This window comes from Hylobates moloch, unplaced genomic scaffold, assembly GCF_009828535.3.
Source record: "Hylobates moloch isolate HMO894 unplaced genomic scaffold, HMol_V3 SCAFFOLD_17, whole genome shotgun sequence".
NCBI classification, from domain to species: Eukaryota; Metazoa; Chordata; class Mammalia; order Primates; family Hylobatidae; genus Hylobates; species Hylobates moloch.
This window is the reverse complement of record NW_026652292.1, coordinates 75,748,997-75,763,955: the sequence shown is the minus strand read 5'-3', so window position 1 is coordinate 75,763,955 and position 14,959 is coordinate 75,748,997. Positions and strand designations below refer to the sequence as shown.

General features: G+C 46.6%; 2 protein-coding genes across 2 annotated transcripts in view; one reads left to right on the top strand and one right to left on the bottom strand.

Annotated features, from left to right (window-relative positions):
• Nucleotides 1–2,043: 2,043 nt before the first annotated feature.
• SLC2A9 (solute carrier family 2 member 9) overlaps nucleotides 2,044–14,959 on the bottom strand; it is a 218,513-nt gene continuing 205,597 nt past the window's right edge. Inside the window, exon 12 of the mRNA XM_058430106.1 lies at nucleotides 2,044–2,168. Coding sequence (XP_058286089.1) covers nucleotides 2,044–2,168 — 125 coding nt within the window. The remainder of the gene's footprint in view (nucleotides 2,169–14,959) is intronic.
• DRD5 (dopamine receptor D5) lies at nucleotides 3,628–6,105 on the top strand. The gene has a single exon (XM_032135647.2). The coding sequence runs from the start codon at nucleotides 4,125–4,127 to the stop codon at nucleotides 5,559–5,561; it is 1,437 nt and encodes a 478-aa protein (XP_031991538.1). The 5' UTR covers nucleotides 3,628–4,124; the 3' UTR covers nucleotides 5,562–6,105.

The window sequence follows — 14,959 nt, the reverse complement described above, 5'->3', positions numbered from 1 at the left end:
AACATTGCTAAGTGCTTTGTACAACTTATAAAAATCCATGTTTCCCAGTCTCCAAGCAGTCTCATGTTCAGTAGACAAAAGGCAATTTTCAAACTGAAATTCTTTACTTGCATTTCTGTTTCTATTTTCCTTCCTTCCTTCCTTCCTTCCTTCCTTCCTTCCTTCCTTCCTTCCTTCTTCTTTCCTTCCCCCCACACCTCCCCAAGTCTTGCTCTCTTGTCCAGCAGACTGGAGTGCAGTGGTGCGATCTCGGCTCACTGCAACCTCCAACTCCTGGGTTTGAGTAATTATCCCGCCTCAGCCACCTCTCTCTCTTTCTGTAGCTGGGATTACACACACATGCCACCACGCCTGGCTAATTTTTGCATTTTTAGTAGAGACAGGGTTTCACCATGTTGGCCAGGCTTTTCTCGAACTCCTGACTTCAAGTGATCCACCTGCCTCAGCCTCCCAAAGTGCTGGGATTACAGGTGTGGGCCACCGTGCCTGGCCCTTTACTTGCGTTTCTTAAGTTGTGTGAAGTCAGTAGGGATTGTTCTCTAGAATTCCCTTTTACTCTCCTATACACATTCCCCCAGATCCCAGTTCCCCCACCTCTTTCACGCAGTCTTCCCTGTAAAACTCCACCCACAGCTGTCAGTACCTCTCCCCACTTCTCTGCTCTTTATTGTGAAGACAAGCACAGTCTCTTCCTTTTGGGACCATTCCTCCCTCCTCTGGCTTTTCAGGTCTAATAATGTATCCATTCTCTATCACAGAAGCCAAGCTGGAATCCTCTTTGGAACGCAGCCCAGGTCGAGAAACTGCAGAGATACAGCAGAGGGAGAAAGGAGGTTCAGAACACTCGTGCATTAATTGTTTTGGTCTCATCACAGTTTCTTTTTTTTTCTTTCTTTCTTTCTTTTTTTTTTTTTTTTTTTTTGAGATGGAGTCTCGCTCTGTCACCCAGGCTGGAGTGCAATGGTGCGATCTTGGCTCACTGCAACCTCTGCCTCCCGCACGCCACCATGCCTGGGTAATTTTTGTATTTTTAGTAGAGACGGGGTTTCATCATGTTGGCCAGGATAGTCTCAATCTCCTGACTTTATGATCTACCTGCCTTGGCCTCCCAAAGTGCTGGGATTACAGGCATGAGCCACCACACCTGGCTGGTCTCATCACACTTTCTAAACGACTATTATTAACTCATTTCCCAGATGAGAAAACTGAAGCTCAGAGAGATAAAGCGACCTGCCCAATATCCCAAAGCTAGTAAGTGCCTATTCTTCCTGCCTGCCATACTCCTCTTCCCTCTGTCTTCCCCTTTGCCTACTTAACTGTGATTGAACCCAAAGAGAAATTTCCCCAGGAAAGCCTTCCCTAAACATCTTGTCTTAGCCAAACTCCCCAACTACTGTGCACTTCGATAAGGCTGTGAATTTTCCCTTCACAGCCCTCGTCACATCTATAATTGTGCATTTCTTTGGATTATTCCTGGGTTAAAGTCTATCTAGACTTTATGCCTTTTTTTTTTTTTTTTTTTTTTTTTTTTTTTTTTTTTTTTGAGATGGAGTCTGGCTTTGTCGCCCAGGCTGGAGTGCAGTGGTGTGATCTTGGCTCACTACAAGCTCCGCCTCCTGGGTTCACGCCATTCTCCTGCCTCAGCCTCCCAAGTAGCTGGGACTACAGGTGCCCGCCACCATGCTCAGCTAATTTTTTGTATTTTTAGTAGAGAGGGAGTTTCACTGTGTTAGCCAGGATGGTCTCAATCTCCTGACCTCGTGATCCACCCACCTCAGCCTCCCAAAGTGCTGGGATTACAGGCATGAGCCACCGTGCACAGCCTAGACTTCAAGCTTTTAGAATAGTGTCTCTCTCTCTCTCTCTCTCTCTCCTCCCATTGTATAACCAGTGAGTAAAACAACATCTGGGACATGTCAGTACTTGTTAAATATTTACTGAATAAAAGAATGAGTAACTGGAATTCAAACCCGTGTCTCCAAAATCCAAGTTCTTGTCTGACATCATGACTTGGTGTTCTCCAGGAGAAAAGGGTGGGGAAGGTCATTCCAGGTTGAGGAAGTACCACATGACCGTTTGCAATGGGTGTTCTTTTTTGGTGGTGATGGTGGTAGCAGCAGCTTGAATCCAGGCTGTATGCGGAGTGGTGAAAGGAGAAGAAGCAGGAGCTGCGGACAAAGACAAGGGCAATATGAGGAAAAGACCTTGCATGCCTGGCCAGGAACAGGGGCCACAGTTTGCTGATCATGAAACACACTGAGGGTGTTTCATCAGGGGAGTGACAGAAGCATAGTCACATTCAGGAAAGATCACTGCCTGCTGGGAAGACAGAGGGTCAGGGCAGAGCCTAGAAGCCAGGAGAGTGCCACAGGGTGGAGGAGGCACAATTCTGGACAGGGATGTCCATGGCCAGAGGAGTGGTCCAGCTCCCAGAAGATGAGGAGAGACCGGAGGTGAGGATGGCCCTTCAGTTTCAGGTTTAGGCACCTGGACAGATGGTTTTGCCCTCTCCAGTGGCAGAAAGCACTGAAGGGGAAAGAGGTTGGGGGAAGGGAGTGCGTAGGCTGAGCAGCCTAAGTCTGAGAAGCTGGGCCACTTGCAGGTGTTGGTCCAGGGTGCAGGTGCGTTTGGTGGAGGGGGAGACTAGGAAGGGAGGAGAAAGTCCAGTCTGTTTCTAGACCTCACCATGCTGCAGGTGTCTGGGCCAGCAGGTCGCAGCCGGAGCTGTGCAGCTGGCTGCTGTCACATCCCTTTCTCTCCCAGCTGCCTTCAGCTGAGCTTAACCCCAGCAGAGGCCGAAGCACTTCACAAATGCAGCTTGTCAGCTGGGAGGTGCACTCAGAGCTCAGGCACACTGTTTTCCCTCTTTATTGTTGTCCATCATTCTTTTTTTTCAGTTTGGGTTTTGGGCTCGGTCAGTTCCTTTTCTGTTAAACACTGAGCTATTTATCCATCCCTCTCAAGGTTGAAAAAGAGAAAGACTGTAAAAGTGCCCTGCAAAGAAGAGGCTTCCAACTCTCTGGGGGGGGGGGGGCTCTCTTCCTCCTCTTGTCTTCTGAGTTCATTCCAAATTATTCCCCAAAGGAAAAATCGCTCAAGGACTGGGGGCGGTGGTGGGGAAAAGGACAGTCTTCTAAGAGGTCAGATGAAGCCCCAGACTCAGGGTGTTGAGGGAGGGGCTGGGGGAAGCGGGAGCCTGTTCCTAGGAGACACTGTCTACTGGACACCTCATCCTAGACGGCTTCCCTGAGTTCTGACACTGTTCTAGGAGTGGGAATCATTATCCCACGCTGTGGAGAAGGAAACTAAGACCGGGTAAAGTTATGTAGGGCCCTTAAAGTTGCAGAGCCAGGAATAAAGTCCGGATTGGGACTCAGGTCTGTGGGTAATCCAAGGCCGCCCCGCTTACCCTTCAAATGCTCTTTCCCCCTCCGGAGGCCCTCGCGTCCTCATCCCTACCCCACCTCTTGTTCCCCAAGCGTGGCCAGGGCTAGGGCTCCAGGGCTGCGCCAAGCACCATTCGGTCTTCCCGGGGAGAATTTTCCCCGGCCCGGGGCTAGGGTCTGGCGCTGGGGCGCCCCTTGGACCTGCGGGATCGCCCCTACACTCTGGCGCTCTGAGCGCGGTGAGCCAGGGCGCCAAGGCACAGGTGGGGCGGGAGTCGAGCGTGGAGGCGCGGGGGGCGGGACGCGGGGCCCGGGAGCGGCCAGGGACAGCGGCAGCGCCGCAGTGCCAGCCCGGCGCCCGCGACTGCCTGCCCCAGCCCCTCAGTGGCGGCTTGCTCTCTTCTCTCGCTCCGAACCAGACACAGCCGCTGCCGCTGCCGTCCGGCCCGCTGCAGACTCCCGAGAACAGCCCTGGCTGTCAGCGGGCACCAGCCGCTTCCTGTCCCCATCGCGGAGACTGGAGGGGCGCACCACGGCCACCGAGCCAGAGGCGCTTCAGGAGGCAAGAGAAGTCCCCGCGCGCTCCGGGGCCCGGCGCAGCTCATGGTGAGCGCCCTCTGGGGCTCGAGGGTACCTTGGCTGAGGGGGCGCATCCTGGGGGTGCCCGATGGGGCTGCCTGGGGGTCGCAGGGCTGAAGGTGGGACCGCGCACAGACCGCCCCTGCAGCCCAGCCCGAAATGCTACCGCCAGGAAGCAACGGCACTGCGTACCCGGGGCAGTTCGCGCTATACCAGCAGCTGGCGCAGGGGAACGCGGTGGGGGGCTCGGCGGGGGCACCGCCACTGGGGCCCGTGCAGGTGGTCACCGCCTGTCTGCTGACCCTACTCATCATCTGGACCCTGCTGGGCAACGCGCTGGTGTGCGCAGCCATCGTGCGGAGCCGCCACCTGCGTGCCAAGATGACCAACGTCTTCATCGTGTCTCTGGCCGTGTCAGACCTCTTCGTGGCGCTGCTGGTCATGCCCTGGAAGGCAGTCGCCGAGGTGGCCGGTTACTGGCCCTTTGGAGCGTTCTGCGACGTCTGGGTGGCCTTCGACATCATGTGCTCCACCGCCTCCATCCTGAACCTGTGCGTCATCAGCGTGGACCGCTACTGGGCCATCTCCAGGCCCTTCCGCTACGAGCGCAAGATGACCCAGCGCATGGCCTTAGTCATGGTCGGCCTGGCGTGGACCTTGTCCATCCTCATCTCCTTCATACCGGTCCAGCTCAACTGGCACAGGGACCAGGTGGCCTCTTGGGGCGGGCTGGACCTGTCAAACAACCTGGCCAACTGGACGCCCTGGGAGGAGGACATTTGGGAGCCCGACGTGAGGGCAGAGAACTGTGACTCCAGCCTGAATCGAACCTACGCCATCTCTTCCTCGCTCATCAGCTTCTACATCCCCGTGGCCATCATGATCGTGACCTACACGCGCATCTACCGCATCGCCCAGGTGCAGATCCGCAGGATTTCCTCCCTAGAGAGGGCCGCAGAGCACGCGCAGAGCTGCCGGAGCAGCGGAGCCTGCGCGCCGGACACCAGCCTGCGCGCTTCCATCAAGAAGGAGACCAAGGTTCTCAAGACCCTGTCGATGATCATGGGGGTCTTCGTGTGTTGCTGGCTGCCCTTCTTCATCCTTAACTGCATGGTCCCTTTCTGCAGTGGACACCCCGAAGGCCCTCCGGCCGGCTTCCCCTGCGTCAGCGAGACCACCTTCGACGTCTTTGTCTGGTTCGGCTGGGCTAACTCCTCACTCAACCCCGTCATCTATGCCTGCAACGCCGACTTCCGGAAGGTGTTTGCCCAGCTGCTGGGGTGCAGCCACGTCTGCTCCCGCACGCCGGTGGAGACGGTGAACATCAGCAATGAGCTCGTCTCCTACAACCAAGACACCGTCTTCCACAAGGAAATCGCAGCTGCCTACATCCACATGATGCCCAACGCCGTTACCCCCGGCAACCGGGAGGTGGACAACGATGAGGACGAGGAGGGTCCTTTCGATCGCATGTCCCAGATCTATCAGACGTCCCCAGATGGTGACCCTGTTGCAGAGTCTGTCTGGGAGCTAGACTGCGAGGGGGAGATTTCTTTAGACAAAATAACACCTTTCACCCCAAATGGATTCCATTAAATTGCATTAAGAAACCCCCTCATGGATCCGCATAACCGCACAGATATTGACAAGCATGCACACACAGGCAAAATACATGCCTTTCCAGTGCTGCTCCCTTTATCATGTGTTTTTGTGTAGTAGCTCGTGTGCTTAGAAACCTCACCCCATTGATTGGTAGTTCAAAGAATTAGCAGAAGCAGTTGCAATAAACTCAGTCAAATATACCCAGCCTACCAGAGATGGACCAATGACCCTATGAGAGAAGAGAGTATGGTGCTGGGTCCTTAAAAAAAAGTGATACTTGGTCCTTAAAAAATATGCTCTCCCCTCCCTTTTTAAACAAATGGCTTGTTCAGTCACTTGTTTGTGTTTGAATTGATTTTTAAACAGCAGGTTGTGTGTGTGTGCAGTGATGCGGTGGGAGCACAGCTTTCCTGGGTCTGGATTCCGTGGCTTTGTGCTTATGTCATTTCTTCTCTCTGTGCTGGTGGGGGCCTCTTTACCATAGCTTAAGAAGTCTCCCTGATTTATTCTGGTGTCTAATAAACACAGATTGTTTGTATTATGGGGCGACTATCTTTGCTTTGCTATATTGGGTTTCAGGATTGCTTCTGAAGAAATGATGAGTGCATCCTTAAAATGCAAAGAAGATATTTGCTGGATCTGGAAGTACATGCTTAATCTCTTTACAGTTTGGGCTTAAAGATACACCAGGGCAAAGGACCTTGAGGAGCTTCTGTTTTCTCAGGTTTCCTTTTATTACTTATACCCATGTTGGGTCTGTGCTGAAACCTGGCTTCAACGGCACGGCATTAGATCTTCTCAAGCCCGGATTTTTTTTTTTTTTTCTCATTTGGAATCTTTTTTGAAGTAACATAAGACAACTCTCCTTATTCCTAGACAGATGGGATCAGTTTATTGAAAAGATCATGTAGAATAATACCTTGAATCATTCTCCATCTGAAATCTGTAGCATGTTTTAGAATGACATGGCTTTTGAGAAATTGTGTTTTCTGAAGAGCTTTGAAATGTGTGAATCAAGATGCTTTAAAAAAGAAACCCTATTTTTAAATAGGCATTTTCCTTAGTGGACAATAGCAAATAGGGAAATGCTTTTTAACTAAAATGTAGAAGCCAGAGATGAAATGCGAATGAACTTGAAATTGGAAAATCTGTAGGTCAAGGTGCCCAATAGAAAAGCCCAGCTGACTCCAATCATTTTGTTTTTCCTCTCTGCAGTGTGCACAGTCAAGGGAAGTGTTTTATTCCAGACCCACACCAGTTGAGAGCATATTATTACCATCAGGTCTAAATGTGAGCACTATTAATGGAAGCAAATGAAATGTGAATATGCAATTTCTTGCAAGTCCCTGCTTTGAAGCAGTTTTATCAAGGACAGTTCAATCAATTTTGTTCTCTTTAAGGCTAATTTTATTGTCAGTCTTCTGTGCAGCCATATCTTGATCACTGCAAAATGTGCAGTTTCTGGCACATCGTGCTTAATAAATATTTGTTGAATGAATGACTATTTCTGGAACAGTGAGATTGAAAGGAAATCCTATTCAGTACATCAATTTTTATATATAATTTAGTCAAAATGATACTGGAATCTGAGGTCCGTGTTCAGTTTCTGACCTCCTGTGAATGGATAGCTAAGCAAACGATTAGGCAACATCAGGGGCAGTGAAAAGCACACAGCTCTAGGATCAGGAGATGGTCGCATGACCTTGAGTGAGTCAATTAACCTTTCTGGGCCTCAATTTTCTGTCTGTGTCTATAAATGGAAAGACTTCAACTAGATCACTGTTTACCCAATTGTGCTTTGTGATGCAGATGTTAATGGATGGGGTCTGTGGTTCAGCAAACCCAGGTTCAACACATGTTTTCTCGATAGGACTTCTTAGAGCTTCTCCTGTGCATGATGCATCCTCCAGTGAGAGAAGATTCTGTATCATTTCCCAATGCCGTTCACCTTGTGAACCTTGTTTGGTGGAATTCCTGTTACTGTTTCTCTGGAGTCCACAGTCACGACTTAAGAAACTCAAATCTAACTGATCTGAAAGTCTTTACAATATTCTGTTCTAAAGCAAGGGTTGTTATAAACAAAATCTTTTGTGAAAAACACTGTGCTAGGCTCCAGTTTAAATGTTCTATGTTATGGAAAATGGATTATGTGAGGACTTTGGAATTTCCTTCTGTAAAATATCACTCACCATTCATTATAATTGTGTACTATGCTCTAGGCATTGTTCTAGATGCTGGGAATATAGTTGTCAATCAAATTCTCTGCTATCTTGGTACATTTATTGAGTCAGGGGAGAGATAAGCCATTAAAGAGATCTGTACTATACCGCACTGCATTGCACTGTGCTGTACTGACCAGGATAGATAATGCCAGGCAGGGGTAATTGCTATGTTGCAAAAAACCTAGGGTGAGTAGGGTGGTGAAGCTGCTGTTTCATTTATGGTGGTCAGGGGAGGACTTTCCAAAGAGCCACCTGAAGAGAGACCTTGATGAAGTAAGGGTTGGAGGGCTGCTAATGTCTGGGAAGGAGAGTAATCCAGGCAGAGGGAGTGGCAAGTGCAAAGGCTTGGAAATGGGATTGTTCCTGGCGCCCTCGGAGGAGTGTGGCTGGAGGGCTATAAAAGAGGAGCGTGATAGGATTAATGTTAATTGCTGTAGCAGCAATTGCAGCAGGCATGATGGAGACCCAGCCTGTGCTGGGTACAATACATGTATTAACTCATTTGACTCTCACTGCCCTGTGAGGTAAGCACTTTTATTACCCCATTTGACAGGTAAGGAAATGAAGGCATTGGCAGGCTAAATAACCAGCCTGTGGTCACAGAGCTCCTGAGTGGCAGAGCTCAGCTTGAACCCAGGTAGCCTGGCCGTGGAGTCTTTAATCCTAACTGCTCTTTGATGGTGAGAGAGGATGCCAGGACGTCTTCAGTCAGCAGATGCACCAGTGCACAGATCAAGACATTCAGTTTTTTGTTCATTTATTACTGAAATGGTTAATTGATTCATCCCCACAGCTATGCAACAGCAGATCTTCATTGTGTACCTACTCTGTGCACAGCTTTGTGTTTGGAGGGAAGGCACCCTAGGGTTATGGACAAAGTAGCTCTTACATGATGGGCCAAATGCTTTCCTGGATTCTTATTTATTCCTCACATTAACCTCACATGTTATTATTTTTCCATTTTACAGATGAGGACATGGGGGCACAGAGGACCTTGAGGACAAGGTTGTTTGTCCAAGGTCATGTGACAAGTAAGTAGTGGAACCAGGGTTCACCCTAGGTCAGTGGTTCTTAATTGAGGGAACTTTGTACCCTGCACCCCCACAGATATTTGGCAATGTCTGGAGACATTTTTGGTTGTCACAACTGGGTGTCAGGTGCTCCTGCCATCTTGTGGGTAGAGGCCAAAGATGTTGCTAAACAACTTATGGTGCACAGAGAATTATCCAGCCCCAAATACCCATGTTGCAGCACTCGAGAGGCCTTGGCCAGGCAGGCAGACTCCAGGTCCCAGCTCCCTGTCCACAAGGCCACCTGCCTGGGATTGCAGGCTCCACTGCCCTGGGTTTGAAGTTTGGCTCCACCATTTATTAGTCATCCAAATTTGGTCACCTTTCTGAGCTCCAGCTTCTTTATCTGAGCAATGGGCACACGAACCACACAGAGTGTGTATTACACAAAACACATGCCCCAGAACTTCCTTGTTCTGATACATGCTGAATCTTCTCTTATAATTAGGCATCCATACACCATATTGATAGGTTAGAAGTGAGTCATTAAGTCCAAATCATATTCAAGGGGAGGTGATTAGACTTTACCTCTTCATGGGAGGAGTGCCAAAGAATTTGCAGAAGAGATGTTTTACATTTTATGCTTTATTTTTAAACACTTGTTCTCACATAGTTTCAGACTTACAGAACCTTGCAACATGGTACAAGGAATTTCTAAATATTGTTTACCCAGATCCCCCAAACATCAGGGTTTCACTGTATCACTTATCTCTATTCTTCCCTTTTTCTTCTGAGTCATCTAAGATGTGATGCCCATTTACTCTTGAATATTTTGTTGCATATTTCCTAAAAACACGGAATTCTCTCATCTCATCTACACACTTTATTCAGACTTCACGATAATGTCCTTTATAACAAAACAATCCAAGACCATGTGTTGCATTTAGCTGTCCCCTATAATTTGAAAATTTCTGCTGCTTTGTCTTTCATGACACGGACCTTTGTGAAGATTACCTGGCCAGTTACTTGGTAGAATTGTCCTTCAACTTGGGTTTTTTGGTGCTTTTCCATGATTAGATTCTGTCATGCATGCTGGGCAGGAATATCACACATGCCATGCTGAGCTCCTGTAGCTCATGGCATGAGGGGCAGATGCTGTTAATTAGTCCCATTACTAGCAATGTTAACTTTGCTTATGGGGTTACGGTGCTGTCCACCATTTTACTCTTTATAATTAATATGTATTTCCTTTGGAGAAATACTTTGAGACTATGAAGATATCCTATTATTTCTCAAACTTGCATCCATTGGTTTTAGCATTTATTAGTGGCCCTTCCCTGAACCAGTTATTACTGTGGTTGTCAAATGGTGTTTTTTTAAAAAAAATTCCATAATCTTTCTAAAACTATTGTTGGTTTTCTACTGTAAGGAAGAACATTTGTTTATATATTTATTGACATCAGCGTAGAATCTTGGTTTTCTAGTTTTCTGTTTGTTTGTTTTTGAGACAGGGTCTCACTCTGTTGTCTAGGCTGGAGAGCAGTGGCATGATCACAGATCACTGCAACCTTGACTCCAGGGCTGAAGTGATCCTCCCACCTCAGCCTCCCAAGTAGCTGGGACCACAGGCATATGCCACCATGCCCAGGTAATTTTTTTTTTTTTTTTTTCTGTAGAGATGAGGCCTCCCTATGTTGCCCAGGCTGGTCTCAAGCTCCTGGGCTCAAACAGACCTCCTGCCTCAGCCTCCCAAAGTGCTGGGATTTACAGGCTTGAGTCACCATGCCCAGCCCGGGTTTCTAGTTTTTATAATAGGTTATAACCTTTTACTTGATGCTGTTAATGGATACTATTTTGACATTCCAGGTATGGGACCTGGGGACACATGTGTCCCATTTCTATGATATTAACACAATGCTCAGTCTAGGGGCAACACTCAGAACACTGTTATCTATTGTCTTCTAAGACTGTCCCTGACCTAAAATCTCTCAGTGAACTGAGGGTATCCATACTTATCATGATATTTAGGTTGCCCTAGATTTGGTTAGTGGGAGCCCTTTAAGTTGGTTCTTGTGGCCTTTTGACATGCTGTCATTATTCTTTGAGTAGTTTGTTACTTTTCAACATGAGATATGTCAGAATCATCTTGTGTATTCCCTGTCCAAGCCTTGGAATCAGCCATTTCTCCAAGGAGACCAGGGTTCCTTCTAGTAGAAAATGGTACGGAGAAATCAAGATGTGGGCACTAGGGTGTTTATTGTTACTGGGGTGATATTGTTTCTATATCCTCTTAAAAGACAGAGTAGGGAAATGAATACATGTATATACATGCACACATATTCATATGTGCATATACACATATCCGTGAGCATCTCTATCTATATCTATGCCTACCTATGTACATATATCAAATCCCATGTATTCGTTTTGATATCTAGCAGACATATTTCAAAAACCATCACCTCTGGTTCAAATCTTAATTCTCTAATGTTCTAGTTCATGAGACCTGGAAGTCAAAGAGATTAAGTTATCTTCCTAGGTTTTAAAAAATATTAAAAAGGGAATAATTAGTTGCTTACCTTGTAGTTTATTGTAGGGTTATGTGCTGTGATGCATGTGGAATGTGTAAGTGCATTACACAATAAGAATTTAAAAATGGTCTTCTAGGGACTGTGTCCTTAAGAGTTGAGAGTACAGGGCAGAACCTTCCTGTTTCTATGTAGTGGTTCTGCACTCCATTTTACAGGCAGCGTGGGAAGCTACTAGGGATCAAGAATTTAAGAGTCAATATGCAGGAGAGGGATAGAGTAGCTAAAGAGCAAACTAGACTTGCCTATACCTAGAATAGGAAGAAACAGGACAAGATGTCAAGCTTGATAGGAGGAAGTTGTTGATATGAGGGAAGAGTTAAGTAGAGAATGTTGAGCCCATGTGGAACCCCCTGGGCCTCTAGGCTAATTCGGGGGAAGGGCTTAAAGGGAATATGAGTACCCCTACTCACGAGAGCAGGCAGAGCCATCAGACTTTTGCTTTGACACTGTTAATGAAGTACCATTTTTATATTCCAGGTATGAGACCAGGGGATACCTGTCTCTCATTTGTAGGATATTAATAATACAATGCCAGTTCCAGGGAAAACACTCAGAACATTGTTCTGATTCTCTTCTAAGACCATTCCTGTCCTGAAAACTCTTAGTGAACTGAGAGTACCAGCACTCCACCAACAATGACAGAATAAAGGTAACAACCAGCATTTGCTGAATATATATTGGGTGAGGTGCTTTGTATACATGTTCTCATGCAATCGTTGCAATATTCTTGTGACATAGGCACCATTGTCCTCATTTGAAAAAGGAGGAAAAGGAGGCCAAGAGAGGTTCAATAGCAAGCCAGGTTATGCTTCTAGTAAGTGATAGAAGTGGGACTTCAAGAGCATCTACTCCTGGAGAACCCCCCTTTTGGGCTTTACACAACTCTTTGGAGGGACTCAGGAACAGGAGAGCTCCTTCGTGTATATTGCCCATGAGTCCTCTCCAGGTGAAGTATTTTGAGGTTCTGAAACCATTATCAGACTTGGTTGTAAATTCCCTCTCCATCTTGGACCTTTTCCTGAGCTCTTCCAATGGCCCTTTCCAATGGGTAATTAGACCTCTGTTGTCTACATGAGTGAGATCTGCTCAACATGGAGGCTGCTCTATTTTTCTACACCCTTGATAATTTGTAGATTTGGGAAAGCATGTCCAGTATGGCTTGTCAGGGCTAACACATATGCCCTCGTTCATATGTCAACTTGGCTTCATGGATAGGGGCTGCCTGGAGTCCTGGGATGAGAAGGACTACAAAATTGCATTCCAATCAATGACATTGAGGGGTCTGGTTAATAAATGGTTTCTATTAGGAGTTTGGGAGTTGGGGGACGTGTGAATATTCTAAGTACTTGCCATTCTGGGTCTCTCCATAGCCCCTAAACCTGTCTGTCCTAGAACCATTTGAAAGTTAAAATATTGATGTCTGGGGCCCTCTCCAAATTAGTTAAATCTGAATTTCTAAGGAATAGGGCCTAAGCTTCACTTTTTAAAAAAAATTGAATGTGTTAGAATGTATATAGCCACAATTGAAAAACACCATTGGTCTACACTATCATTAGGCATGTTTGAAATTTATCTGCCTTGATCCTGCCCTCATCTTGCCTTTGCTACAACATTAAATGGGCTCTTATTAACAATGAATACATCTAATTATTCTCTGGATCTTTTATTAGCTTGAATTATTCTTAGATATTCTGCCACATAAAAGAATTTGAATGTATAGTCTTTGTGGTTAATGGTCTAAATAGCTAAACTCAAACCTCACCGCAGCTGTCACTAGAAAGGCCTCATTGATGGAGAACCCTAGAGGTCCTTTTAGAGAAGAAAAAATAATTCAATGGGCCAAGCTGTAATATTTTGCCTCTGATTCTCAGATTCCTTGTTGGCAAAATGGGAATGCAAAATAAATAAGGAGTCTATAGTCAGTACCTAGTAAGTATTTGTTGAATGAATAAATTAGTGGAATACAAAATTTAAATACTTGTCTCATTAAACATCTAGAGAAAAAGGAGACAGATATAGAGCTAACCCATGCCTGTTACATCATTTAATGCTAGGCGTATGGAAGCAGATACTGTGTCTCTCTAGTTTCACAGGCTCTCAGATCGAGAGGAACTGTACTCTAGGAGCTGCATGTGACTAGTCATTCTCAAGAAGTCCCCACCCCAATACCTGATTTGATGAGATTCTGAACTTTAGTTGATGCTGAAGGGGGAGGATATTTTTAGGGATCTTGGGAGGACACGAGCATATTTTGCATGGGGTGGAGGATGTGAATCACTAGGGGCTGGAGTACAGGCTTCCCGGCAGCCCCTAAGATGGCCTCCAGTGATCTATGCCTCCTGGTATTCATGCCCTTGTATGAGCCTCTCCACTCCCTTACATCTTGACTGAACCTAATGTCTTGCTCCTAACAAACACAATATGGTGAAACTGATGAACAGCACCTTGAGAAGTTACAAGAAGACAATGACTTCCATCCTGCTCACCCTCTCTTGCTCTCTTGCCTTCTTGTTCTGATGGAAGCCAGCAGCCGCGTTGTGGGTGTGCTATGAAGAGGCCCAGTAGCAAGAAACTGGAGGTTGGAGGAGTGTCTGACCAAGAGCCAGCCCAAACCTGAACCTGCTAATAATCACATGAGTAAGCTTGGAAAGGAAGCGTCCCTCAGTTGAGCCTTCAGATGAGACCATAGCCTTATATTACTCCTTGATTGCAGCGTTTGGGAGACTGTGAGCCAGAAGACCCAGCAAAGCTTTGCCTGGGCTCCTGACTCATAGATACTATCAGAAAAACACTTGCTGTTTTAAGCCGCTAAGTTCTGGGTTAATTTGTTACTTAGCAATAAATAACTAATATAGAAGAAAAAGGAGAGAACATTTATTGAATCCTTCACTATACCCCAGATACTTTGTAAACCTTTTTTCCATTTCATCCTTAAGTCAACCTGGATGAAAATATTCAGGTTCAGAGATGCTGGGTGAGTGCCAGGGGCAGGATATGAATCACTACTGTTTGATTTGAAAGCCTGTGCTCATTTCTCTATTCCAGGATGCAAACCAGGAGATGTTTTCTATTCTATGTTTCTTCTATCTTTTCTTTTCTTTTCTTTTTTGTGGCAGGGGGACAGGGTCTTGCTCTGTCATCCAGGCTAGAGTGAAGTGGAGCAATCATGGTTCACTGCAGCCTTAAATTCTTGGGCTCTGGTGATCCTCCTGCTACAGCCTCCCAAGTAGCTGGGATTATAGGCATGCACCACCACACCTCGATATATATATATATTTTTAATTTTTATTAGAGACAAGGTCGCACTATGTCGCCCAGGTTGGTCTCAAACTCCTGAGCTCAAGGAATTCTTCTGCCTCAGCCCCCACAAAGTGTTAGGATTGCAGGTAGGAGCCATTGTGTCTGGCCACATTTTCTCTGTTCATAAAGTCAGCAGTAGAATAGCTAACGTTGTTGCTAAACAGTTTGTATAAAATGAGTAATTATTAGTGTCCCTGCATGCAGCCACCTGCTGTTGCTGGCCTTCTGTGCCTCTGCAGCCAAACACACATCAGGTACTTATGTACACA